The sequence below is a fragment of the Pogoniulus pusillus genome, chromosome 12, assembly GCF_015220805.1.
Source record: "Pogoniulus pusillus isolate bPogPus1 chromosome 12, bPogPus1.pri, whole genome shotgun sequence".
Lineage (NCBI taxonomy): Eukaryota > Metazoa > Chordata > Aves > Piciformes > Lybiidae > Pogoniulus > Pogoniulus pusillus.
Genome location: NC_087275.1, coordinates 18,219,671 through 18,247,509, shown reverse-complemented (window position 1 = coordinate 18,247,509; position 27,839 = coordinate 18,219,671). Strand labels below are relative to the sequence as shown.

Sequence of the window (27,839 nt, the reverse complement as noted above, 5' to 3'; positions counted from 1 at the left end):
CCTGGATCTTTCAAGGTTAACATTTATGTAAGGACAATTACTCACTCAAGATTTTGAAACCTTTACCATTAGTCATTTCATCGTTTTTATGATCTTTGATCCCCCAATATAAGAGAAGAAATGAAAAAAGCAGAACAAAACCAACAATACCAAAACAAACCCCAAACTATTCAAACAAAAAAATCCCCACCACAACAACATGATACATTCTCTCACCTTCCTACAGTTTTCACAGATCATAGTTTTAAATTCTTCAATTAAATTACAATCTTCCAAAGCAACTTTGGTAATATAACGTTTGCCTGGAGACAAAATTCAAAATACAGTAGGTAATTTACCAAAGACAGTATGTTAATACTTATCTTCTCCTGATGAATATCATGTTCTGTTTTCTGACCTGGAGCAAAATCTGACACATCAGCTAAACAACAGAAGCAAATTAAGCAATTAATATGTCCAAAAGGAAAGGAATTCTTTATTATTGGGCAAGCCCACAGTAACTGGCTGCAGACCACAAAAATACATATTTGCAATCAAGTAAAATTCGATTGTATTTTAAAAGAATTTGCATTCAAATATTTGTTAATATTTATATTTTAAAGAATTTTACTTTGGTACTTGGACTGTAAAGATTATTCCCCTTTCATGGAAGTTTAATTTCTACTACTCTGTTACTGCTCTGTATGCAAAAAGCAAGACCACAACACAAGCCATTTAAAACAAACACAGCAGGCCTGGTGGCTTTTTGTAATTTCAAAAGAAGTTCTGCTGCCACTATTAACATCTTACAGTAACTCCTATGAGCTATGTAAGCTGATTTTAATAACATGACTAATATCTCAATATTTGAACAAACTTCTCTGTCAAATATTATTTTGGGTATTTCTGCTAAATATTTTGGGAAGCTGTCAGCCCAAATGAAAAAGAACACAGGGCATACACTTGGGCCACGTTGGACACCAAAGTGAAAAAAAGCATTGTATCACAGTATCACCAAGGTTGGAAGAGACCTCACAGATCATCAAGTCCAACCCTTTACCACAGAGCTCAAGGCTAGACCATGGCACCAAGTGCCACATCCAATCTTGCCTTGAACAGCTCCAGGGACGGCGACTCCACCACCTCCCCGGGCAGCCCATCCCAGTGTCCAATGACTCTCTCAGGGAAGAACTTTCTCCTCACCTCGAGCCTAAATTTCCCCTGGCACAGCCTGAGGCTGTGTCCTCTCGTTCTGGTGCTGGCCACCTGAGAGAAGAGAGCAACCTCCTCCTGGCCACAACCTCCCTTCAGGTAGTTGTAGACAGCAATAAGGTCACCCCTGAGCCTCCTCTTCTCCAGGCTAAACAATCCCAGCTCCCTCAGCCTGTTCAGAAGGGCATGCACTGTGAACACAACCTACACTCAGAGATGCAAAGAGCTGACTGGTTCCAAAAAAAACCCCACAAACAAACAAAGCCAAACACAAAGAAGAACAGAACTCTGCACTATTTTTTCTGTCGCTCCACACATGCAAACATCAACTGTTACTGTAACGTGTGTGACTTTCTTCATCAAAGCATTCATACTTACATGCAGTAAAGAACATATGAAAATAGATCCAAACATCATAATCGATTTCTGAACGGCTGTCCAGCATTTGCCGAATAGTGACATCACCTGTATACGTGACCCAGCCAAGCGCATCTGCGACATTAAAGACACCCTGGTGCAGTGGAAGAAAAGGAAAACAAAGAAAGAAGGGTGACCAATTCTGCACAAAGCCTGACAACAAAAATAACAAACACCACACAGACCAACAGCTCACACGAAATATAGTGGAAGCATTCAATGTAAACTAAACCAAAATACACTACTGTAGCACTTACAGTTTGTTCTTGATTTATTAGCCTTCGAAATACATTACAGCTCACAAATGTATCTGGATAACTGTGCTAGTTTGAAGGCACTTTCAGTTTGTTCTTGATTTCTTAGCCTTTGAAATACATGACAGCACACAAATCTATCTGGATAACTGTGCTAGTCTGAAGGCACTTACAGTTTGTTCTTGATTTCTTAGCCTTCAAAATACATGACAGCTCACAAATCTATCTGGATAACTGTGCTAGTCTGAAGCTAGCTAGGACGTTTTGGTGAGAAGGACTAGATTACAGGCTGTAAAAGGAAAACAATGGTGATGTCTACTTCCCTCATAGGCTTGCTGAGTTGTATAAAATTAAGAATCAAAACATAGATAAGGTACTTCTGCTGGTGAGTTTGGAGCTGTATCTCTTTTCTAACCTCACCCTCTGTTTCTTTAATTAACCCACTTTGCTTCCTAACCCCCCTGGCTGAACCTCCATCCTTCCTTGGGACTGGGGTAAGGTTGAGAGGGGTAGGGAGAAGGTGAAGAGGTGGTTGAGAGCCCCTCCTGGGGACTCAGGTTCCTGTGAGGGATGTTGTGTTTCTGTATTCCCTTTTTACCTTGTATATTTCTGTATATACTGTAAATATCTGCTTGTATATTGTGCTAAGATGTAAATAATAAGCTTCATTCAATTTCCAGAGCCGGCTGAGTCTAGTCTGGGTGATTTCTAAACTGTAGGGGGGCAGGGAACACCCAAACCATCACAATAACTCAAGCACACCATAATGCACCATATTAACAGAATTAAAATGAATATTCTTCCAATGAGAGACAAGGGAGCCACTCACATTAGGCCATTTGATTTAGAAACTTTTTATTGATGACTGCACACAAAATTGCTTCCATACGAAGTGACAAGTTTCATTAAAAAAAACAACCACCACAACATTTTGAGGTTGCAAGACATGCAGGCAGGGCTGAGACTTACAGAATTAAGTAATGACTTCCCTCCTGTACAAACTGAATTTAATTGTGTGAGCTACAGAGCTCAACTCAAAGGAGGAGGACTGAGTGAAAATGTCCACTGCCTGGAATAATCTCAGATTATCTGAGTCCACAGGTCAAAAATATAGAAATTCACATGATTAAGACAAATAGCACAAAAAATATAAGAACTGAGTAATCTAGCTGTAATGCATAGTTGTACCTACTCTGCTTCTTCTATTTTTACTATCAGCTATGATATTCTCATCTAATTTCATTGTTTTTATTTCAGGTTTTGTAGTTAACCTACACAAGACAGCAGGAACTAGAGAGTGAAAAAAAATGTGAGTGACACAAGGAAATTAAGAATTTTCACAATCCAAAGTTTACACACAGTATGATCTTCAGACTGAATCAGTATCACTATTGGAACATCTCAAAGATTGACAATTTACCTGCAAAGAGAACTTTTGCATCACTGTAGTGATGCCTTGCAGCCCCACAATACAGCACCACTGCTGCAGCAACAGGCCAAAGGCTTTGCAGGGCTACTAAACTGCCACTGGTCGGGCTGACTGGGAGTTTGTCCTAACATGTCTAGAGCTGACTTAACTTGTTTTTTCACTATAAAAACAATTTTTCTTCTGATCAGGTGGATAGGACTAATTTGGCTTGAAAAAAAGTCTAAGCAGACCATAGGATGAGGAAGAAGAAAACATCCACAGCAGCACCCACAGAACTGCATCTAGCAATGACTACACCAATCCCCACACACAAGCACCAAGTAAAGCCCTTTAACTTCAGGATCCCAAGGAGCAATAACAAGATAAAAACAACATCTGGAAAACAGCCACCTCTTAGGAAACGCACGTACTACAATTGTGCTACTATAAGTTTTTATACTTATTAGTATTTCTTCATGTTCTTTTCCCTTCTGCAAAAATTCATTCTGAAAGACTACAACTATACTAACAACCATTTTATGTCTTTACATCAAACGCGTGTTCACCTGGGCTTTTAGCATAACACACCAGCATCAGTGCAGAAATCAAGGACAAAGCAAGACACACCACCTAGATAAATACTGCGTGCTTGTGGAAGGAAATCCAGAAATATTCAAGACTGCAGGCAGAGACAGCCTTCTCAAAGGAATAAATCAAGAAATGGCAAGTCTACAAGCTATCAAAAAGGAAAGCCTCCAGCAGGTACTTAAGCAGATACTGGAGGGATGGCTTGGGCTCCAGTTGCACAGCCTAAACCCACCCAACCACACCCCAACCTACAAGAGAAACAACTTATTTTCAGCATGTGAATTATCCTCAGAGCTCTCACTCATTTTGGTCTTCCTACACAGACAGTATTTGTCATAGCTGTTATCACACAGAGATTTCACTGTGGTTCAGAGCTGCAACAGCTGGCAGCTTCACTCATATAAACTACATATTCTGATAAGCACAGATTCAATGTATTTATGCAAGCATTTTATACTTTTAGATATTATTTGCACAAATAACATCTAAAAGTATATAGCCATATCAAAAGTAATTTGAAGAACTTACATTCTCTATTGTGCTGCATATTTTCAGTATGCCACGGATAAAAAGCGGAACATTCTGAAAGAAGGATGGAAAAAAATCCAAGTTATTAAGATCTAATAACTTTAGTCTATATCTAGTCAGCTTCAACTGAGCAAGATTTTCTGTTCTGCTCAAATGCAGTACCATTTGGACAGTTGCTCTGTTGCATTTTAAAGTTTCAGGAAATGTTACTGTATTCAGTAGCAAATCCTCTACCATTTTTGTTGAAAAATAAGTGAACATTACAACGGAAACGGAGCATGCACGGATGGTGTAACACCCGGCAGCCACTTTAACCACACCTGCATACTCAAGAATCAGCTGACACATCCAATGAAAACCATCCAAAACAACATTAGTTCCTCTCCTGAGATCCATTCCTTCAAATATTTGTTAATATTTGATATACAATCTTTTACATGGAGGAAGAGACAGAGGCTGAGGAAGTAAGGAGGAAGCTGAAGTAAACAGAGATGGGAAAATAGAGAGACCCACGCACACAAAGTGGGAGGAAACAGTGCAAAGAGGCCATCACATAAAACTAAGTGGAACAACTGCAGGGACATCTGGAGGTACAAGTAGGTGAAACCAGAACACTCAGCCCAGAGGAGGAAGCAGCAGAAAGAATCATAGAATCAACCAGGTTGGAAGAGACCTCCAAGATCATCCAGTCCAACCTATCACAAGGAAGTAAGAATACTCAAGACCAACAGAGTAAATGATTTCCTAATCATAGGAAGTCATTTAACAGTTGACCAGAAAAATATAATTTCAGGTTGAGCAAAGAATTTCAACAAATGAGTGGTTTTTTAAACGTGTCATACTTAAATTTTAAAAATAAATGAAAAATCTCTCCCTTTAGTTCCTGAGAATATTTCTTATTTCATTCTCTGCTCTGCACTTGTGCTTCTGTTTGAATCCAGCAACAGCAGATTTTAATGCCATTTATTGAATTAGGATAAAATAAGGTATCTAACTTGTTTGCCCAGGAATTATGCCATTTGCCTCACTGGTACAATTCCCTACTTTAATGAGTTACAACTGCATTACTGACACTGCAAATATTAATAAGTTATTGCAACTGTAATAACACCTATAGCACTTTCTAGAAAGCTAAAACAACTTTGAGATAATTTATCCAAATGAAATGTCTAATTTAAGATACAACCCCAAGCTGTGCAAGGTACAGACTTAAATAACCTGTTATACTTTGAAACCTAGGTAACATCAAAATACAGTACTTACAACAACTTTTTCCAGTAAGTCAATAAGGTATTCCCCAAGCTCCATGTCATAGAGTGTCTTCCAATAATGGTCTAAGATCTGTGGACTGTTTAAAAATAGAACAAGTTACTATTGACAAAAGTAATACTGTGGTACATAGTTTTTACTACTTACATTTAAGGTAGAAGATCTAAGTAAGAGCACAGTTACAAATTCAAATCAAGCCTTACAGATGAGGAATAGAAAAAGGCACTTCAAAGCTTCTGGTACTTTTTAACTAAAGGGTATCCATTTAAGCACTTACACTCTTAAACTCTGAACTTCAAAAGCCCACTCTCACATCTTCTGTATGTAAAAAGCTATGCCTTCTGACATTAACTAACTTAGCTCACAAGTAAAACCACACCTACAGACAGTTTTACTACTACTGAAAGTATACAGCGATCTCTCACAGGTAACAAAAAAATGAACAAAATGCTCTGAGTGATTTCATCAGCTTTCACACGATTACTTACCACCGATCAACTCCCAAGCCACTACTCTCAGTTTTCCCAAAGAGCAAAGGCCAAAACATGCGTATTTTAATAACGTTGCAATAGTCTCTTAATTGGTCAACTGGCAGGCTGCACCACACTTCGCAGGGATCAACATCTTCAAGAAAATAGTTAGGAATTAGACATCACAAGTAATCAATGTCCAAATAAACACTGAAAAACATCAGTCCTTTTCATACCTTATTCCTCAGCAGTAGCTAACAAGGAAGCCTGAACACTCTAAATAGATCTGGCAGGTTGAGGTTTTTTAGAAATGAAATCCTCACAAACATAACAGTAGTTTTCTGCACATTACATCAAGATAAAAAGATGAAAATTCTTCCAGTGTAAAAGAGCATAACTATGTTTCTGCTGGGAAATATTTTTTTACTTATTCAGACAAAATAATTAAAAAAGCAAAACAGCAATAAAAAGATCCACAGCACAAACAGTGCACTCAAGAGTTATGTAACATCAGTTAACATACCTGTTCTAGGCGTATGTTGCAACCTCTGTGCACGCACTCCGTGAGCCTAAAGATAAACATTCTTTTTAACACTGCATACCTGGCAAATGTGTTACACAAACTGTAAGCAATGAATGCTTAACTCTTTCTAAGTATGAAACCAGTAACTGCTTAAATCACAGGAAGGTTTAGTGTTTCTCACCATCTGTCACCAATTCCTTTTCAAGAAATGGCAATTACTGAACACACTTAGAGCAGTATAAAAGACGGTCTGTGATTACACCTCCATAAGCAGGCAGCATGATCAAATAGAAAACAAATCCATAAAGCAAAGTATTCAGTACTGCAGTCTACTTTCATATTATATGGTCTTCAAGGGGTTTTAGTTTGCACCAGTTTAAATTTAGTCTTATAGATGGGGTACCCATTCATTGTTGATGCACGTTACCTATATTTCTAAAAGCACTTTCTAGATTAGTTTCATCCTCAATGAATCCAACTAGCACATTCCAAGACCTCTTTACAACATAAAGTCTAAACATGAAAGGCAGCCACAATTGGGATGTTTGCTTCAAATGCATTCTCCTGATCCAAAGCAAAACACTAATGCAGATGTCAACAGAACTAATTAATAATTAACTAAAATTATTTGGCCAACTATAACCAAATACAATTACTTAGGAATTAACTAAAATACTCATGCATACCTATAAGCCTATAGGAAAATTGTTCTGAAAAGAAGCTTTTTATAAAATGTTAATAATGCTCATTCAGTGTTCATCAGCATCTTATTATCTTCTTTAAGGTGGCTGAAATCCTCCTGCTTTACCCCATGCCACTTCTCCAAGAGTAAAACGCTATTGGTATTACCCATTCTTCCATGTTTCTGCAGGTCTGTCAATTTGGAACTTAGAGGGTGCAATAATTTGCACTACCGCTTTCGGTCCAATCTTTGTAAGTCACATGAAGCACAGCCAAAAAGCAAACAAACCCAACGAAAAATAATGTGGGGGAAAAATGCATGTTTACTAAAATTATCTAACACAGCAATGTAGTTGCTGTCCTGGAAGGGGTAAGAAAAGTTTACCTGCACGTCCACTAAAAAAAACAGTCGCCAGATCAGTAGTTATGAATGCATGGGAGAACTTCCAATAGGTTAAACTATATATTAAAATCACTCTAGAATAGTATTCTAAAAATAAATCAAAATCAAACAGCTATATTGTGTTCAGGAATGCCTAAAGAAACATGTTTAAGAAGATAGCAGAAGTTTTTTTAAAAACAAAAGTTCTGCCAGTTAGTGCACATAATACAAATACATCAAAAGAAGTGGAGTGGCTGATTGACAGGTGACTTCAGTCCAGCACACTAAGTTAATACTTTCATGGGTTTAAAAATACAGTACTCCATATGAGCCTCCCAAGCTGAAGAATAAATGCCTTTCCATTTTACTGAACCTTACCAAGTCTACTATTTCTACAGATGTTCTATGTGTGCCCTTTAATAAACACTAGATAGTATGTCTATGTGTTACTATAATAGCCCAATCCTCTTGTCTCAAAACAACTCATGTGCCAGGGCACAATTACTCTATTGTCTCCAGCAAGGTATGATGTTATCTGGTCTGAACAGAGAGGGTGATGGCTTTATTTGCCTTAATATCTCTAGAGAAGAGCTGCTGGGCAGACGACTTAACCATGAGAAGAGTTATTCTCTGTGGAGGCAGGAATTCCCTCTTTAAAACCACTGCAACAGCGCTACTGAAAGGACAAGGGCACCCCTCTGTGCACACCTCACTCACACACCTCTCTGTGACTTGGAGAGACCTGCCAAAAAGGCCACAACTTCTGTCATCCACACACTGCACCTACCACAGAAGACCCTGCTGGCATGTACACCTGGCACCAAGAACTTGAACTATGTCTGTGAGATCTTGTGGAAACTATAGATGGTGATATCTCTTTCTCTTACTTATTAACTCTCTCTCACTCTTTTTCCTCACCTTTTTTCTTCCAACTTTCCCTCCTATTAGAAGGAGTTTTCACTGGCTCTAATAAACCAAACTTATTGGATGTTTGGAATGGGTTTGGTTTCATTTACTCCAAGGGAATTTTTTGAATCTTAGCACAACCTCCCTGTCCAAGGTTGGCTTAAGATACCTAGTTGTGGTAACTGCACACTACCATTTCCAAGAAATGCAAAGCTATTCCTGAATATGACTGGAGAAAAGTATAAGAACAAACTATTTATCAAATATCTTTCACAGATTTTTATTCTTTTCAGGCTTTCTGGAAACACTTGTATGCTGTACAACGACTTACTAAATTGTGGTGATGACAAGTAAACAAACCATTTATCCAAAGCAACATTTCTGAACTATTACAACATCACAAGCAAATTAAGGCTTACTCTTAAAAGTAAGTTGCAACATCAACGTATTTAACATACTAAGGCACTCAATAACAAAGCAGTAAAGAAAATAATCCAACATCCATATTTCAGAATCAGCTAATCTTGAAATATGACTGAACATCTCCTTCACTCCACAGCATGGATTTTGCTACAATATTCAAAAACAAAACCAAGCACACACATCCACTTCATACACATGCCCTCTATATATTGAGCCCAAGCTTGCATTCATGCTAAAGCAAACATGAAAATAAAGTTAATGCATACACATAATCAAGGGCTCTCTTTCCACAGCACAGTGCACACACCACCTTTAGGAATAAAACTTCTAGTATCTTATCCTAATAACTGTTGAAGTATTTTAGTTTGTCCACATCACACAAAACCCATTATCTTTATGCACTTGTGCAATTTCCAATGAGACTCACTATTGGTAACAGTCCTCTGTAAAGATGATAGCCTTACAAATAATTAATTCCATTTACCTATCCTTTTTATTTCTGCACATGAAGAGGAAACAGCCAGCTAGCTTACACTTTTTGCAGCAGCAACACTTAGGATAAGCAACTATTAAATGAACTCTTCAAACAGCTGAATGATTAACTACCACAATGTTCTCTGAGACTACTTGAGCATACCAAGAAGGGGAAAAGAGTTGCTAAGGAAAGCATTCTTGCAAGTATTAATACAGAAGACTGCTACAGTTTATTAAATAAAAGAAACAACTAAACAACTAGAGGCTTTACTTGGCATAAAGAAATAGAGGACAAAAAAAAGTGACAGGAATAAAGAATGGGTTAACATTCTGCTTTTAATTTGCAAACATGAACTTCCATGAACCAAGCTGCTACTACTTGGCAAGTGAAGGAGTTGAATCTGTCACTCTGAGGTATAGAATCCAAATTATGGACAACAATTCAGTGATGTTCTTTTAACAGGAGCTAAGCATCACTGCATAGCTGTACATGCATTCAGTAGAACTTGCCTGGTAAGAGGATGCACAGAATGCTCTTCCTCAACTTAGTACTTTTGTAAGTGATGAATATACAGTAGCATAAGGCATCTCTGCATCACTCTGAATTAACACCATCGATTATTCTGTAGTTCATATCTGGATATACAGACGACTGGAACATTTTGCAAGTTTTTATCTAGTTTCAAACCTACTTACCAATTCACAGACAGAGCAATCAAAACCATGAAAAGCCATGGCTTCAAATCCTGAGCAAAATATAGGTTCCCCCATGGTACATGATCCTGAAAGAAAAGGATTACAAGAAGTACATGAGGAGAAGGCAAAACGCAATTAACATGTGTTCTCCAGTACTTAATCACATTAAATTATACTTTGCAAGAGTGTCACAGAAGACACACATGCTTGTTTCCACTTAGCACAGATTAACGTTATCTCGTGGAAGGCCAAAATTGGCCTAAACATGTCCTGGTTTGTCCAGACATGTTTTCTGCTCTCTCTCCTTCTGCTGTTGCAGGAAGGGAAACAAAGGCTTGGTGCCATGAAGTTTCCTTCTCTCTCTGATACACAGGTTTATACACTTGTGTTCTGCCTTGAAAGGGTAAAAGCAAACCCTGACCTCACCTAATATGGTCAAGTTTAGCTCTGCAGCCAAAGAGATATTAGTCTCAGGCTAAATTGATAAAAAGAGATAAGCAGGCAAACACAACATGCTCTCTCTCTGCTTCTGCCTTATTGCTCTCTACCATGCTCTTGCCTTATTTGCTTTGCAGCATTATGTCTGCTAAATGCCAAGCCAGCTTTGCTGCATAATAACGAGTCCTGACATTTTGAGTTTGTCTACCTGGAAGCTTGCCATGCCTCAAATTTAATGGGGATTAGCATTAAGTGCCTCATGACATGGCAAGAAGTGCCACCAACACTATGCCTGTGCGCACCTGTGCAAACCTTCATGCCAAGTCTGGAGTACAAGAACCACCAGGACCAGGTTAGACATCGTCTGCCTCTCCCAGCACCTTGTTTGAGTCTGGGAAGATCTAGATGCCTTAACGGCTATTAAGACATCAACAGAACTGCTTTCAAATGTTTGGGTACTGTCTGGGAACTACAATTCAGCCCTAGAAGTCTGAAGGTATTATTTCTGTGAGCAAATATTCAAAAGCCTCTCTGTAAGAAATTCTCTCTACCTTTGTAACTAAATCCAAGCGCCTTCTGCCTTAAGCAGAGTCTCTCGAGTCCCTCTAGTGGGCAAGCAGTAAAATCAACCATAAGATTCTCTTTCCAAAATAGTTTAACGTTTGTATTTCTGCTACTTTTCCTTGATTGCACTAGATTACCCATTCTCCCTCTAAGTACTCAAACCATGCGTTTCAACACTGCAAATACTAAACCTCGTCAGAAGAAATTAAACACTATTTATAGTTACTAATAAGCTTCGCCTGGATATCAGAATTAATAACCAATAATTCATTTTGCACAAATCCGTAACACGTTGAAAACAGTATCAATTCAAAGCTGGTTAACTCGACTAACCAACAGTTTGTGAGGTCTTGATGCCTAACAGTACTCAAACACACTACCTTACACCTGCCAGGCAGAAGAAAGAGCAATTGCTACCAACCGGCTAAGGGAATAGTGTCTCAGGACTTGCTGCCACGTCCTGGGAGAGCAGAGTTAAAATAACCCGCTCAGTGCACAGAGCAGTCCCCGCGTCCCGTTCCTGCCCGGAGGCTCGCCCGGCAGCGCCTGTCCCGCCCCGACAGCTCCGCCCGAAGCGATGCGAGATCTTTGACCTCCCCGCGGCTCAGCAGCTTCTCGCTGCTTTGAAACCCCCGAAACCCCGAGGCTCACCAATGACGTGTCGCAACCCTCCCAGACAGCCCTGTTCGTGCCGAGTCCTCTCCCCGGCAAAGGCCTCCAGTAACGCGGAGGAGCACCACCACGTGGTTTCTGTAGCCGACGGCACCGGCTCCCCACCCAAGGCAGACCGCTCTGGGCGCCACTCTGCCGGGGATTCCGGAGAGACGAGTTTCACCCTCTCGGGCCTAGGTGCACCACAGAAAGTGGATCACAAAATCCGTGAGGCGCCGGAAGAACTGACGAGAGAGCCACCACTCACTCAGCGGCTCCGTCTCAGCCGTCCACCGCACTCCTCTCCGTGTCCACAGGTCTCAGACAGCTCCTACAGCCACCACCTCCAGCAGTAAGCGCTTCCGCCAAATGCACCAGTAGCCCCGCCCGCCAGGGCCCTAGTTATTGGCTAGCTCACATCTGACGTCACGCAAACCGGCCAACGCCCAGCAGCAAACGTCAGCGCGAGCTAGCTAGCCCTTATCTCAGGTTCCCATGCGTGCGGTCGCTACCGGAGAGCCCTGAACTTGTTCGTGTGCGCGGTGCGACCCGTGAGGGAGGCGGGCGCACGCTACCGGAGAGGAGGGGGTAGAGAATACAGCTGGGTGACTCTTTCCGGGCCCAGCACGACTAGCGAAGGAGGTTACGAACTCAAGAAGGCAGGGAACCATGGAGCCCTCCACTCACCAGTCCCCGCCGCGCTCCCTTCCGTTCCCGTAGGGCCAAGGCACTAACCACAGTCACCGACTCCCGCCGGGAACCCTCCTGCCGCGCGCGCCAGGAAACCCGCCCCGTCTGGCCCTGGCTACTGGCTCGTTCCCGCCTGACGTCAAAGGGACGAGCCAATAGCCAGTCGCGCCAGCCGCTAGCTCGGGCTCTGCGCATACGCTTGCTGCAGAGGGCGCTGGCGGGGCGGTTGGCTCCCGTGTGCGCATGTGCGGGATGCCGTCAGCCGGGGACCTGGAGGCGCGGTGCTGGAGCCTGTGAGGGGATGGCGCTGGGTTTTTCTACCGTTTTGCTGGTGCGGAGGGTGGCCTGGGTGCGATTTCCTCCCTTAACCAGGTTGTGAGGAGGAAGCAGGCGAGGGTTAGTGGTGGTGCTGCGGCAGGAGGGGTGGCAAAGCGGAGGAGTAGGGCGCGTCGGAAGTATCATTTCTCCTGTGCGTTCCTTTAAGGGCGAGTGAAAGCGGTAGCCGCCGCTGCCCCCGCGTGTACCCTCCTTCACCGAGCCCAGAATGAGGAAGGGTGGGCGTGATCTCCTTCTGCACCCACGAATATCGAGGCATTGGGAATTTATGAGGAATCTTCTTAACACCACCTTACTGTGTTCTCTCTTCCCCTCAAAGTTAAAGGGAAGAAATCGGTATGGTTGAAAACTCTCCAGCCCCATTGCCGGAAAGGGCAATATATGGATTTGCTCTTTTCTTGGGATCGTGGTTTGGTTTTAGTAAGTATACTTAAGTGAAAGGTGTGCCTTTGCTTACGAGACAAATGTCATTCTGATCAGGCTATCCGAAAAAGATCAACATTTCATGACCCCATCGATTGTAAGGGTGCATGACAAAGGCCTCAGTGTGCATTACTTGCCAGACCTGCTAGTTTTCACAGAGATGAGTGAAAGCCTTCTGTGGTTTCTGTGTGTTTTGTCTATCTATAGGTTTCTTTTGACCCCAGTGGCCATAGTGGTAATTCAGAGGTAATTATGGAGTCTAATTAAGTTTTAAATTCTGTGCATTCTCATTTTATTGACTTTAACTTGAGCTGCATTCAGTAGACATTATAGATAGTAATAGTGCAAGCTTGCCTACCCAAATACTGGGGGGAAAAACGAATCCATCTAATCAACAGTAATGGATAATTATCAGTTAGACCATCATTTCTTTACTGGTGTGGCAGGTGCTTTAGCAGTTCAGTGGGAATATCTTGCACACCCACGCAGGACAAAGGCTTTGCAGGGTGAGAAAACGTTTTCAGCATAAGAAAAGATGAAGCAAATACACTGTAGTCAAATAATAAACCAAGATCATTTATAGGAAGTAGATATGAAAGGTGTTTTCTGTCCCTCACGGTGATTACATAACTTGTGTTGCCTACTGTGATTCTGTAACTTGTGTCACCTTTGGGCTACTAACCTGTTCACCCCCACCCCAGTTTTGTTAAAGCTCTCTCTGTGTTGTTACAGTGGAAAACTTATTAGTGTTGGTTTTGTTGAGATGGAAATTAACTCGACAAGAATCAGTATTGCAAGTGACTTTTCCTGAACAGTTTCATGTGAACACTGCAATTCTGCCAACTTTTGTTTCAGCCACATGACCTACCATGTGATCATTTTGAGCTTTAGTATTTTCTGCAGAGTCGTTTGACAACTTTCAACACATTTTTTGTTGTTCTGCAGTTCAACTTGCAAGAAATCCTTTTTTACCTAGGAAATAAGAAACTGAATATTACTGCAAATATATAATGAGCTACAAAACATTGTCCCCATGTTGGGCTGAAAGACATCTTTTACAGTGTTTTAGTAGAACTATTTTGGTTTAAATAGTGTAAAACCGAAACACTGCCTCAGCAATTATCAGTAAAGAAATATTGCTCTAAAACTTAGGAATGAAGTCTAAACCAGTATCAGATGTACTGTGATGACTTTCTAATTCTTTTGTGCAGTGTTGTATCTTATCTGGGCATATGTTCCTGAGACTTGGCTATTCTCGTTGGGACTAACATACTGGCCTCAAAAGTAAGTTAAACACTGAATAATAGTATTTGTGCAGATTTTTTTAATGTAGATAAGTAGCTATGATTAAAATGTTTCATTTTGTAATGAAAGAAATAGTATTTGAATGTTTAATGGTAATTTTGATATTTTGTTTTCAGGAAGTTTGTTAATGAAAATGCAATAAGCTTTAAGTCATAATTAAAATAATTAAAACCTTCTTTGCAGAATCTATTTGGTGGTTTATAACAGACTAATGCCAGTGACTCTGCAGTCAGTAATGTTTGGAGCAACCAGGGTCCATATTCAGAGGTGTTGCTTCTTTTCCTCTTTAAGTTTGTGCAAAATACAATAATGACCATTACATTAAAACTATTATGTTGTCTTGCATTTGTTATTATGATATGTGAATTCTGACATCTTTTTCCTCAGATACTGGGCAGTTGCTTTGCCAGTCTACCTGCTAGTTGCTATAGGAATCGGTTATATATTGCTGTTTGGTATTAACATGATGAGTACCGCTCCACTTAACTCCACATATACTGTTACAGGTAACTGGAATGACAATTTCTGTAAATATATGTAAATGTTTAATGTAAACCAAATTTTACACCATTGAGTCTGCTAATCTAGAAAATGAGTTCTTGGAAATACTGAAGTACCAGATGGAAAACATATCCACAAGCCTGAATCTTCCCTCTGCCACCTTATAGCATTGGTTTTCAACTACTGGAGGATATTTTGTTAGTAAACAGACCATATTACAACAGCAGTGGTTAGGCACATAAAAATCTCCAAGGTAGGCATCTTCTATTACAAACCTGTGAAGAGTGTCATGGGAAGAAGGGCTTCAGTACGTCCCTCACAGTTGCAGAAGCGAGAAGATACATGGAGTCGAGGTGGTGCGAAGGAAGATGTTTCAGTGTTGAGGCCTGATCAGATATGTTAGGGTTTCCTTGTCACAAAAAGCAGGTCTGAATTTTTCCTCTCTGCTTTTGTGTAGCCTTTACTCTTTCAAAGGAGATATGTTCTAGACCTTCACCACATTCTCCAGGCAGCTGCATCTTCCCCCACATGAGAAATTACATCACTGTCTGCAGGTAGCCTTTTTTGTCAGAAAAAATGCAGACTAAAATTTGTCAGGAAATTTAACCTATTGCTAAGACAGCTGACCTTGCATTGTTTTGGCAAACTATGTGCATAGTATTGCATTGCATAAAAAAAGTCAGTCAAGGGTGTGGTTCAAATTACTCCAGTGTTTCTTTCAAGAGCTGCCATTTAGTCATCTCTGTGTTTCTTTCCACTCATTCACAGTTTCCTGTCATCCTCCCATTTTACGTCAACCCAAGAGTTTGTGTTTTTTGTGGGTGGGATGAGGGACGTACTCTGTTTGGAAAACAACTACATTGAAAAGTTTTCTTCTCTAGAGGGACCAGTTCCATAATTGCATTCAGAGTGCACTTGCAAATATGCTGTTACAGGAGTGGATGCTGTGCAGTGACTGCAACAAGTAACCAAGATAAAGGGAAGGTGGACAGCATCTCTCAGTGGAAATTCTAGCACAAGGTGTTCAAAACTAGACTGAGCTATTCACTGTGGGATTTTTTTGTTTACTTGCTCTTTTTATCTTTGGGTAGTATGATTTAATGTTACACAGCATCTTAAACCAAGCAAAGTCCAAAACAGTGATTTCAGCAGAAGGGTAGGGTTGATTTCTTCAGGAGCTCTGTTAATACATGTTGATGTAAAGCATTTCTGATGACCATCATATTATACCCCAGTAAGATAGTTTTCAGCAACATTTATAGTAGCTAAATTTATATATAACATTTCTTGTAAGAAAAAAAAATCTTTATTGTGTAAAATGCTCTCATTATCTCCTGTAGATAGCTATGCAAAAAAGCAGCAACAGAAGAAATTTCAGGAAGAAGCAATTCCAGCTTTGAGGGATATTCCTATCAGTGAAGTAAACAGAATGTTCTTCCTTCCTGAAAAAGGAATCTGTGATAGCAGGTAGTTGACATTAAGGTATGTATAAATAAAGGATCGGAGCAGCTGTTACGTAAGGAAAACTAAATCCTCTCAAATGAATTTTCAACTGAATTTATGTTCTAAACACATTTGGTTGAGATGGCTTGATTTTTTTACTATGCATGCACCTTAATCCAAACTGGTATGAGAATTATGCCAGATTAATTTATCTAATCATTCTTGTGAGTTTGAAACAGCATTCCTGTAATTTTTGATTTGCCTGTGATTCTCCTCTGAGAGTGAAAGAAAAAGTGTTTTTGATGTAGCTTGTTTATACTTCCTTTTGTATTCATGGAGTGGAAATGTGTTCCTCTAGGCAAATACTTCAGGACTTTTTTTGTTCTTACAAGTTATGTTAACTTGGTGTGTTTTCATTGTGAATATAAGGAATGGGTTTTTTGTAAATATTAATAAAATGTAGCTAATGTAACTTACCAAAGTTACACCTTTTTCTGTGGTTCTATGATATAAGCCCTGGGTAGAAGTTTATAGCTCAGTTTTCTTTACACAATACTCAGCAAAGTATGTCAAATTTCCCTCCCCAACCCTGACCCATGGACATATTGAAAAAAACAAGATGCCACACCATGAAAATCAGCAATAAGGAAGGTGGTTTGTGAAGATTTACTGAAACAAGTCCTGAATTTATTTTTTTCAACCATTCTTAAGAATACTGAGACCTAGGTACAAGGAAATTTCTGGAAATAGAGGAACCAACAGATCCATCTTATTGCAGTCTAGGTTAAAGCATAATAATTTGTTATGGAGTGCTTCAGATGTTTCTTGAAAAGCTGCTTTTCTTTCTTGCATTACTGAGCAGTGAAAAATTTTAATTCCTTCTATCCAGGGGTCACAAACAGTTACTTTCAGCAGTCAAGATTGTTTGGTTTGGTTATAAAGACCAGTGAAGAGAGCCCCATGTTCTGACTATTAGCAGGTAATTAATAATGTGAATAGGATTTGTTCAAAATTAATATTGTTTATTAATTTTGATATTCAGGACTCTAGCCACCCACCCAGTAATTTTTAATAATAATTGGGTCTGTACAATGGTCATGAAAACGTGATACATAAGAATAACAGAATCTGGAACACTTAAGAAATAACTAGCAATAACACAACAAACATTAAACTGTCAGAATTGGAAAGAGGTACTTGTGGTCAGTTATACTGCTTGTCCACTGGATGGACTTGGGAGGCGCCTTTCTGCTCAGGGCAGAAGGCTGAAAAGGCTTTTGAGTATTTGCTCACAAAAGTTACTTCCCAACTCCTGGGGCTAAGTACAGTTTACAGACAGTACCCAAATACTTGCAGGGAGTTCTGTCAGTGTCTTCTTAGCCATTCAGATCTTCCCGGGCTCTTGGCAGGGGTGCTAGGAGAGAAGCAGATGATCTCTGACTTGGTCCTGGTTCCTCTTGGCTCCAGACTCAACATGGAGGCTTGCAGGTGTAGGCAGATGTGCAGACTTGGCACAATGTCTGGCTAAGCAGCCTAACACATGAAGACATTTAAGGCCTACTCCCTGGTAGACTTGAGGCAAGGCCAGTTTCCAAGTAGTCAAAGCATCAGGATTTGTTATTAGGCAGCAGACCTAGCTTAGAGCTCAGCAGAGCATGGCAGGTAAAATGGCAGAAAGCAATGACAGCAGCATGTTGTACTTTCCTGCTCATCTCTTTTTATCAGTACAGCCTGAGACTAATGAGTCCTTGGCCATGAATCAGCCAATCAGAATGGCACTTTGCCATTATTATGGGCTTGCTTTTATCTTTTTAGGGCTGAATACAAGTATATAAACACAGTACTCTCACATGTTTACAAGTTTGGACAGACATGGAGATACCAGGCCCTTTTATCTTCCTTTCCTATGGTTGCTTCTCCCATCAGCAGAGGAGAGAGCAGTAAAACATGTCCAGGCAAGCCAGGACATGTTTAGGCCTAATTTGGCCTATTTTGGCCTTTCATGACACCGACCAGAAGAAATTTAGGCAAAAACATCACTATTTCGTGAAGAGTATGATATATATATGAAAGGAAAAATGTTTTTCAGCACTTTACTCTGAAATAATAGATTCTAGGTATATTGTTGCCTGGGGTATTTCATAATAGGCCTGTACCTCGGCCTAATAACTGTAGATTAGTACATTATTTGTTTGATAGCTGTTGACTTCTGTGAAGCAGTGTTCCTTGGTTTGCTGCAAGTTGCTATTGTTGCCCACTCCTGCCACTATTTTGCCCTTTTATTAATTTCAATTCTTGTGCTCAAACACCCGCACATAAGGTGAATTCAAGATCTTATTATCAGCAGGCAGGAAGATGTATTTAGTTTTGTTGTCAGTTTTCTAATCATGTTGTAGACACTGAAGTATTGACCGTAAATTTTTTTTCTATGTAATTTCTACCTGTGTTCTGAGAAAGTAATTCCAGTTTTAGTGCTAAATTGACAACAAGTGAAGGCCACTTTTCTGGTGTCATTTGATGCAAGGATTAATTTAGTTCCCTAAATCCCTTCAGTGTAAATAAAAGCTACTGGAAAATGGCCTCACCTCTGAAAGTGCACAAATTAAAGGACCGTAAACCTTGGACAAAGATTATATCAGTGATGAATCTTCCATTTCATTTAACTGCAGACCTTACAATTATGGGAAAACTATCAGAGGCACCTGAGTAGGCAAACTAAGGCCATTTAAGCAAAACTTGCAGGCATGAAACTCAGTCTTTGCTTTTCTATCACTACTGTGTAGCAGTGCTTCAAAGACACTGTTAGTGATCTTTTCTTCAACTTAGGAGTAATGGTTGACACTTAAGAAGTTGCTTCTGTGATCAAAATAAAACCAGGTAGGTCTGTGTCTATGGGCTGATAAATATGTTGTGAGGAATGGCAGGTGTTTGAGATCCATCATTTCACAGGTTTGTCTGTGCCTGTGATTAAGGAAAAGATAGGCAACTCTGCAAGATAAGAGGTTTTGCCCTTTGTAAATATCCGACACAGATAGTTGCTTAGAGAGTTTTATGTAGATTTCGCTTTAGATATTATTTGGAAAAACTTTGAACTTAGTTGCTAGTATTGCCTTTCTTTACAAAACATAATCTGTTCAAAGATTGGATATCAGGTATCCATTCTTCTCAGAGAGTGTGTCAAAACTAAATAAACAAAGGCAAAACCTAAATTTGCCCCTGCTTTCACCTTTCTGACTCTTCTCCCGCTGTCCCAGGACAGTGTAACAAATCCATGTCTTGGCTGCACCTGTGGCAATTCATTTTTCTAGAGAGTAATAAGATGTGAGATCTTTAACACCTAAGATCTCTCTGATACCTAATTGACATTCCTGGTGAAGCTCCCACATACTAGTGCAATAAGAAACACCATATTAAAGCTCTTTTGAAAAAAGAACTTTGAAATACTCCATCTCTTTATCAGGCAGTTTGTGTGGACTTCAGTTTCATTTGTGGGTGTAAATCATAAAGTATTTCTTGACTTACAAACAGAGTATTTAATAAATTATTTTGTGTAAATATATTTTGTCTTACAATATGCCTTTTCCATGAGCACTTGAGTCTGAGTGACTTGAATGTTTGATGTGTAGTCCTGCTCTTGCAGTTACATGGTTAGATCTCCAGCTAGCTATAAAACAACTCTGATGAATGAAGCTTTTTTTGTATCGCTCTCTCTATTCGTGAGTTGAACTGTATCCTGAGGAAGAAGTTTTGGAAGCATTTAGCCTTGTTCTGCCGGTTTCCTTACAGAGAGGCTGCCAAAGCAAGTTTTGTTGGTATGCTGTGCAGTTCAGGCATCAACCTAATTCTCAACCTTTAGCCTAAAGCAGCCGAAGGATTAACCCAGTCTGGAAATGGTGGTTGTGTGGAGTGTAATTAAATGGTAGATGTTTCAGCAAATTGGATTAGTTTTGTCTCTAGAGCTCATAAAATCACTGTTGTGGAGATGGTCTTTTTTCACTTGTCATTCTCTCAGTATAAATGTAGCTTAGAGGAAAAAAAAATCAACATTTTTTCCCATGCTAGTTCTTTGAATCCAAATTACTACTGTGTTTTATTTAGAAAGAACATAGAAGAAATGTTCATGTCATGTGAGGATATGGTTCCCTTGGATATATGTATCTTTCAAGAACTTGTCTTAAAAGAATTTAAGACTCTTTTATGAACATTTTTTTTCCATGTGAATACATATAGTACAAAAATATAAACATTGTCTGGATGCTTCTCCATCATTCCTATACCAGTGGAACATTAATTTGTCTTTTACTATCATAATTTTAGGCAGCAAAAGCTCGAAAGAGTAGCATTTTTTGGAAGTGTTGCAGCTGTTGACCTATTAAGGGACGTTCTGAGAAATGGATATCCTGAGTCAGTGATTTAATCTTGAAAATGCTATGTTTCTGTCTTGCCTTTGAAGTAGTAAGCTCGTGATAAACTCATTTGGGGATGCTTTGTTATCTTTTTCCTGTAAATGATGGATGATTCTAAGGTCATTGAGAAGTTAGCAAGGTCAAATCACGGATGAAGTAACAAACCAGAACCAAAACTGGAAGCTAACTGCAGTTGAACAACAGAGATGCTATATTAGTTCACTTTTAGTTTTCTCTTCAATACTAACAAACTGATAAGGGATCACAATGCATATTTTATTTAAGTGTGCAAATAAGAGTATATTGACATTGTAACATGAAAAGTGTTAACGACAACAACAAAGCAGCTGGCGTGGCTGAAAAAGATAATGCAGTTCTGGCTTCCTCTAATGACTGTAGTTAAATATTAGCAATCAGGTAAATAGTACAGTAATATTTGCCTTCATTTGAAAATGAGGTTTGACAGTTCAGGGAAATTGAAATGGAATGTGTGGCAGAGTCAAGGCTGACTATTTTGCTGACTGACAAAAAAGGCACTTTTCTGTTGTCAGGAGGGAAGATTGATAATAACAGAATGACAGGACCCCCCAAAATACCACAACTGTCATTTAGAACTTGTCTTGACAGGGGCTGATACTGGATATGGATTAGGTCAACATAGCACATGGCATTTACATAAAAATAAACATGCCTTATGGAGTGAATAAGCAATAATATTTGCATTTTAATATTTTACTTAAACATTTTCAAAGCCTTCAGTTTATTTTGGGGCTGTACATTATATTAGTTTGCTTCATAATCAACCCTGTTTCATTTTATCAGGATTTCATTGTGAAAAACAGGAACTAAATACAATGCTCCTAATATTATTAATCCATGTTACTTAAAACAACTTGATTTAATTCTTCAGCTTCAGGGTTTTATTTAAAAGTCTCTCCAAACATGAAAGGATTTCCTCTAAGTTTCCAGTTACGTTGACTCATTCTTCTTGGTAGGATATAAATAGTTTTCCTTTGAGCTGATGTATTTCTTTGTTCAGTCACGTGTTTATCCATATCTTTCTGACAGTTCTTTTTTGAATCTCCTTGATGTTTTAATTTTTATTTTGTGTTTCTCAAGGCTGAACACCAGTCATCTTTAGGTTGAACTTAATTCTTCCTCATCTTCCTCAGAGTTGGCATCATCATTGTAGAAGTGAATTGTAGCCTGTACTGGAAAACTCGCCAGAACCTTTTCTCCAGTATTATTAAGAAATTTCTGGGACTTGGACTTGGGCAAATAAAGTCTAATAAGAAAACATATTTTAAGAGACAAAAAAACAACTATGTGATGTTTCCCCAGCTTTACCAGTTTGAGTATTATTTTTTAAAATATCTCTTTAGAGAGAGAAAAATCTTACATTTTCTTGGTTTTTAAAATAAAAGTTCCTAACGAAAAGATACTGTTGATGTTAAGTCACCTCACTTGCTTTGGGTGTATTGTGTATTGTATTTACCTAAGGTCTCAACCTTGATAAAGGGTTGCCAGGGCAATGGAGCATGCTTTAGAAGGTTTGGTTTTCAGCAGAGTTGAGCATGGAAGTGTTCCATGCAAATGTGGGAACATCTGTGGAATGTTCTGGGATTCTGGAATTAAGATTAAGACACCAGGTTGAGGTTAGGGTGGGTTGCCTGTTTCATGGAGGTTAATCTTAATGGATTGTGTATCTCTAGGTGGAGGAAAAGGTATACAGTGAGAGAAATTTACTTCAAAATTCATAAACAAAACTTCAGTGACCTCTATACATCTGTGGGTTTGTGTGTGTGTATATATATATATGCATATACATACATTTAACATCCCTTCCTCTTGGTTCCACTTTGGCCAGTTTTCAATTAAATTTGAAAGTGATTAAGATCAAACAGCATTTAAGCTTCTACAACTTCTATAAAACAAGTAGTTTTATAGAAGGAGGCTATTCCTTTAATTTTCCTCCTCTAAATGAAAAGTCCAAACCAGGAGTTTCTACATCACTAAGCCTTAAAGAATCCTTCAAGCATAGGTAAATCTTTACCTGGAATTCAGCTTTATTCAAGAGCATTTAAGCAACTTCAAGACACAGATGTGTAACAAGTCACAATGCATTAGTTGCTGTTCCTTTTGGGATTTTTTTTTCCATATTTTTGTTATTGGCATATTGTTTCAGGTTCTGTTCAGCCTGGACATCTTTCCTTGTGCAGTGATAAAAATCTAGGTAGTGTAGTGAATAATTAACCTGGAGTACTAAGAAGAGAATACTCCAGAGAGAAACTGATACTTCTTCTGAGAAGGTAAATGTCATTTTTTCTATATCAAGTGATAAGATGAACTCACCTCACTGGATGTTGAAACCCCAGACCTCCTTTTGATCTAAAATTTATTAGCTGACCATCCAGTTCTGACTGTAAAGAGACATATTTATTATTTAGAGTAGGCTAGAATTAAAGGTTTCACTTCTTAAAAAACTTTGTATGTGACTGTAAATTTGTATGGGAATGTTGCTTTGATTGCTGTGCTGTTGTTTGACCAAGTGACACAGTGTACCTCTGAACAGTTGCACATTTGAAAAAGCATTTGAACTGGTACATTTTATGAGCTGTAAAGCCATGAAGATATACATCTTGTTTAAGTAACAACTGGTGAGGTGATATTAGCACCAAATGGAAATTCAGTGATTGGAAGAAAAAAGGATTTTCAATTATTTAAAAAATGACAGAGAAGTTAGGATTTTATAAAATGCCTCTTTAACTGCTCTAGCCCATAGCTTGAAATAGGAATGTTCAGGTCATCAAGATGAATTGCAATCAAAGATCACAGAAACATGTTCAAACAGTAAAATCAAGAGACAAGTGACATCTCATATTTCTATGCAAACAGTGATTAAAAAAGGACACATTTTTGATACAACAGATTAGGTAGCAAAAATACATTTTACATATTAAATTTAGCACATAATAAATTCCTACCAGTTAAGGTCGCAAAACCCAGTAATTTGCAAATGTTACCATGACTAAGTCCTGTTAGGATTATACACCTGGAATGTAAACCTGAAAGCATCTCTCAAAAATCACTGAGGCCTATCACTTCTCCTTGCAGCATGAATTCTCCTCCGTTTCTTAAACCAAGAAGGCTTTGTATTCCCTGTTGCTATAAACCTGATGTTGCATGAAAGAGGAAGATGTAGCTCCTCCACACTAGAACTTCTAGTGAACAGAATGTAGATATTGTCCATTCTGCAAGAAACAGACAATGATGACTTTTTCCACTGTCAGAGCAATTTACCTTTCTGAGGAAGTGGGCTTCAGCATGGATTTTTTTGGGCCTCAAAAGCCCCTTAGGCTACAGACTGTGCAAGAAGTCCTGTCAAATTCTGTCTGTTCCTTCTGTGTTGGTCTGTTTCTCTCACAGCAACCTTTTGAGCTGGTTGAATAAAATTTTCTGCAAAACTACCTTAGTAATCAATCAACACTTCTTGATTTTGGAAGCCTAAGTTTCTTCAAATTAGCACTGTAAGCATGTAGTCTGTCAGAGGGAGCATAAAATGCCCCTTATTCTTAGAAAAGCGTGGAATGCTGCTGGGAAGGATATTCTGCATGCTTTCCCAAGGTGCCTGTCTGTAGGACTATGTCACTCCCTCAGCTCTGTACCATTACAGCCTCCACTATCAGGAGATAAAAAGGTGTTACATGTTTTAGAACATAGTAGAAATTGTCAGCCTTTGAAGATTTGAACTAAGCAGAGTTGTTGTCTTAAACTGCCTTGCCTTTGGTTAAAAAGCTGCAGATGTAACTGTGGATCAGATGCTGCGAAAACTTAATACAGGTGCTTAAAACTTAAGTATGGGAGTAGCATAGTCCAGAACATTGTTTTAAAGTTTGCAGCATTGGCACCTATGCTGAATGTGCTTCAATCTCTCTTAATTTTGTTTTTCGAGTCTAACTAATCCTCCTATGTAAGTAAAATAAATAATCACAATTCCTTTCAAAGGCAATTGACAGTTGGCACTACTTCAAAAACCTATTCTGTGTTGATATCCAACTCGTTTAGCTACACTAACTTCCCTCCCAAAAAGACAATCAATAAAATTTGGCACCTGAAAGTATGGGTTTTTAATTATCACACACAGACTAAGCATGGGCATTTCAAACTGAGCATGTACTTGTGTTTATAATTAAGCAAATATAAAATGCTGTTAAGGGTTGTTTTGAGTAAGCAGCCCTTTAAGAACTGGTAACAAATCTGTATCTGAGGAGAATTAGAGATACTCTTAACCTGTAATTTGAACCATATTTTCCAACACTGAAGAAATGCTTGAAAGAACAAATGAACAGATTACTAAATTCAATTTTTGCATCTGTTTTCTATAAGGATTATTTTCTCCAGAACGTAGTCTCACCAGTTGTTGATTTTCTCTCATCTTGCCATCTCTTGCTGTAAGCATCCAGGGCCTCCATAAAGCAGGGCTGCTGAAAGATTAAGATAAAGCAGTGCTCTCACAATTAATTCTTTGTGGTAGTACCCATACAGTATACCTCCTTTTGTTAGATTCTGCTGGCATCCTTTGAAATAAGATTTTTTTTTTTCTTTTCAACAGATTTTGATTTGGTAAATCTGATTTCTGTACCAGTATTAATCTGTCTCTGTCTACAATCTGATTAAACAAACTTGACAATTCCTTTTATATTTTTAACAGAGGTGTCACTTTCTTTTAAGATTTCATAACTCAAAGTGACTGCATCGAACACCAAATGATGATGTCATTAACACTGATAATGTTTAATTTATTTATATTTAATTTATTAATTATAATAGATTTAATTATTTAATTAATTTCATTTAATAAATTTTTAATTTATTTTTAATTTATGCAGCAGTACTATAAAATAAAAAGTAACTCTCTCTGACACTATTTCTCAACACAGATTCCATGCCATCATTGAGTCACTGATTATTTACTGAGTAAGCAACTTCATCACTAAATTAACACGGGCAATCTCATCTGATTAAGCTTAAGTGCATATGCAATGTTGGATGCTATATCTGCCTTCTGTTTGGTGGGCAGACTACAGTTACAGTTGCTCTTTTTAACAGTACATCTCATCTCTGCTGCTGTGTAACAGGTGCATACAGCTGGAAAATGAGAAAATGTTTTCAGATACAAAAGGTAAACAGAATCACAGAACCACAGAAGACATCTGCTTGCAAGAGACCTCAAAGATCACATAGTCCAACCCTCAGCCTACCACTGAAGGGTCAACACTAAACCATGTCCCTAAGAGCCAGGTCCGCATGATGACGCTTAAGCACCTCCAGGGACGGTGACCCCACCACTGCCCTGGGCAGACCATTCCGATGTTTGATAAGCCTCTCTGTGAAGAAATATTTCCTAATACCTATCCTAAACCTGCCCTCACGCAGCTTGGAAGCATTTCTTTAAAGTTAACAATCGATTGGTTATCAGGGCCTTGAGGGACGTTGATTTCTGTTTATGTGCTGAACTATTTCACTTGCAATAATGAAAGTACCGACGAGCCGAATGAAATACCTGTTCCCAGTGAAACGTTTTCAAAACAGGATTTTGCCCTTCTCAAGTTGTATTCCGTTGTCTGGCCAGTGCTGGAGCCATTACGTTCAAATGTTACAGTTTCGAAAGGAAAGCTGCTGGAAACGGCCTCCTGTGCCTGCCTTACCTCTGCAGGCGCTTCCTCTGCTGGGGCGGCCGCTGCCGCTCCTGCCGCCGGGCGCCCCGGGAGCGGGGACAGGCGCGACCCGCTGAAGCCTGGAGCGGGAGAGCTGCAGCTGCACTCTCCATGGCGTTTGATGGTCTAAAGCCTGAGCCGGGGTAGGCGCTTGCCTGGGCCTTTCAGCCCCTCCTTTATCTTAGCTCCCAAAGAATACTTACCTAAAGCAAACATGGCCTCAGGTAAGGGGAGAGAGATGTCCTTGATGAGATTTCTTTTGACTCCCCCAAAGAGCTCATAGATAGGGCTCTCAGTCGGGCAGGCTGTTCTGGGGAGAGCCCTGCTAGGGAAACAGAGGCTTTTTGTTAAGTTTGGTTAGCAAGTCCCAAAGTAAGTAACCTACTCCCTTTATCTTTCTGTGGCAGTTCTACAAAATCCATATCTGCTCCATATGAAATATGGGATGTTAAATGTTGGGTTGCATGTCCTGGGAATACTTACCAACATCCTGTCCTGAAAAACTGTAACAGAGACCTGAAGAGAAGTTTTAAAGGTAACATTTATTTATTTTTTTTAGTAACTGGCATAACTTCCATAACTTTAAAGGAGAAACAGCTAACAGAAATTAGTGAAGGTGAGAGGATTTAAAGGCAGACTTAGTGATTTCCTCAAGGAATTACAGGGATGCTTCTTTAGTTTGACTGCTATTTGATGGACAGAAGAAAGCTTATGCCAAGAAAGATTACTTTGTCTACAAAAGAATTAGAGCTATGAATGCCACTGCTTTGAGGAATCTTTTATTTCCAAGTAAGAAGTATAGACTTTAAGCCTACAAAGACTGAATAAGAACAGACTTCTTCCAAGCTTTCTTCCCACTGTTTTCATTCCCCTTTTCCTGTTCCTTGGTACAAGAGCAGTTCATTACCTGGTGAGTGACTTCATACAATGTTCATTGTTGTAGTTCATTGCTACAGTTCACTTTGTTTCCATTATTGTGCAACTACTGCAGCGATGTAAGAGGATTATAAGAACCTAAAGCTGAATTAGCTTTCCACTGGTGCTGTTTACATATTGACATCAAAAGGAACAGCAGATAGGTTTCCAAACTTTCTTCCCAGTGGGAGAAAAATTACTTTGTTTACTGAACATGCAATGTCCCTTGATTATTTAGTA

General features: G+C 39.2%; 3 protein-coding genes across 18 annotated transcripts in view; 1 reads left to right on the top strand and 2 right to left on the bottom strand.

The window, feature by feature from the left end:
* Positions 1-12,693, bottom strand: part of TTC3 (tetratricopeptide repeat domain 3) — a 72,040-nt gene extending 59,347 nt beyond the window's left edge. Inside the window, exons 1-8 of one of the 6 annotated variants that reach the window (XM_064152505.1) lie at positions 12,132-12,693; positions 10,211-10,296; positions 6,649-6,694; positions 6,144-6,279; positions 5,650-5,734; positions 4,387-4,440; positions 1,570-1,702; positions 217-302 (exon numbers count right to left, since the gene is read on the bottom strand). In XM_064152505.1, coding sequence (XP_064008575.1) covers positions 217-302; positions 1,570-1,702; positions 4,387-4,440; positions 5,650-5,734; positions 6,144-6,279; positions 6,649-6,694; positions 10,211-10,285 — 615 coding nt within the window. In that variant the 5' untranslated portion in view covers positions 10,286-10,296; positions 12,132-12,693. Of the gene's footprint in view, positions 1-216; positions 303-1,569; positions 1,703-4,386; positions 4,441-5,649; positions 5,735-6,143; positions 6,280-6,648; positions 6,695-10,210; positions 10,297-11,633; positions 12,057-12,131 lie in introns of those variants that run through there. The other 5 variants (XM_064152506.1, XM_064152508.1, XM_064152504.1 and 2 more) reach the window with 5 other exon arrangements.
* Positions 12,694-12,703: 10 nt separating this feature from the next.
* PIGP (phosphatidylinositol glycan anchor biosynthesis class P) lies at positions 12,704-27,529 on the top strand. Of its 11 annotated transcripts, XR_010304311.1 has the most exons (9): positions 12,708-12,949; positions 13,209-13,309; positions 14,524-14,596; positions 15,005-15,123; positions 16,459-16,600; positions 17,451-17,540; positions 23,153-23,276; positions 25,908-26,149; positions 27,092-27,529. XR_010304311.1 is itself a non-coding variant. In XM_064152516.1 (6 exons), exons 2-5 carry the CDS (start codon positions 13,228-13,230, stop codon positions 16,587-16,589), a joined length of 405 nt encoding a protein of 134 aa, XP_064008586.1. In that variant the 5' UTR covers positions 12,706-12,949; positions 13,209-13,227; the 3' UTR covers positions 16,590-16,600; positions 22,087-22,408. The 11 variants fall into 11 exon arrangements, 2 of the variants coding, with proteins under 2 accessions (XP_064008586.1, XP_064008584.1); XR_010304309.1 differs by having other exon boundaries at positions 25,908-27,529; XR_010304315.1 differs by lacking the exons at positions 25,908-26,149; positions 27,092-27,529 and adding an exon at positions 25,580-25,675.
* Positions 22,105-26,797, bottom strand: RIPPLY3 (ripply transcriptional repressor 3). The gene is made up of 4 exons (XM_064152210.1): positions 26,676-26,797; positions 25,382-25,451; positions 23,320-23,387; positions 22,105-22,252 (listed from the first exon to the last, which is right to left on the bottom strand). The coding sequence occupies exons 1-4, from the start codon at positions 26,795-26,797 to the stop codon at positions 22,105-22,107; spliced, it is 408 nt and encodes a 135-aa protein (XP_064008280.1).
* Positions 27,530-27,839: the final 310 nt, after the last annotated feature.

What these genes read in the sequence shown, in the direction of transcription:
- PIGP (XM_064152516.1), top strand. Translation starts at nt 13,228, where the DNA reads ATGGTTGAAAACTCTCCAGCCCCATTGCCGGAAAGGGCAATATATGGA. An exon ending in CTAACATACTGGCCTCAAAA is followed by an intron (nt 14,597 to 15,004) that starts GTAAGTTAAACA and finishes CTTTTTCCTCAG; the next exon opens with ATACTGGGCAGTTGCTTTGC. An exon ending in CTCCACATATACTGTTACAG is followed by an intron (nt 15,124 to 16,458) that starts GTAACTGGAATG and finishes TATCTCCTGTAG; the next exon opens with ATAGCTATGCAAAAAAGCAG.
- RIPPLY3 (XM_064152210.1), bottom strand. Translation starts at nt 26,797, where the DNA reads ATGGAGAGTGCAGCTGCAGCTCTCCCGCTCCAGGCTTCAGCGGGTCGC. An exon ending in CAGAGGAAGCGCCTGCAGAG is followed by an intron (nt 25,452 to 26,675) that starts GTAAGGCAGGCA and finishes TTAATCTTTCAG; the next exon opens with CAGCCCTGCTTTATGGAGGC. An exon ending in GGGTTTCAACATCCAGTGAG is followed by an intron (nt 22,253 to 23,319) that starts GTGAGTTCATCT and finishes TTTTCTTATTAG; the next exon opens with ACTTTATTTGCCCAAGTCCA.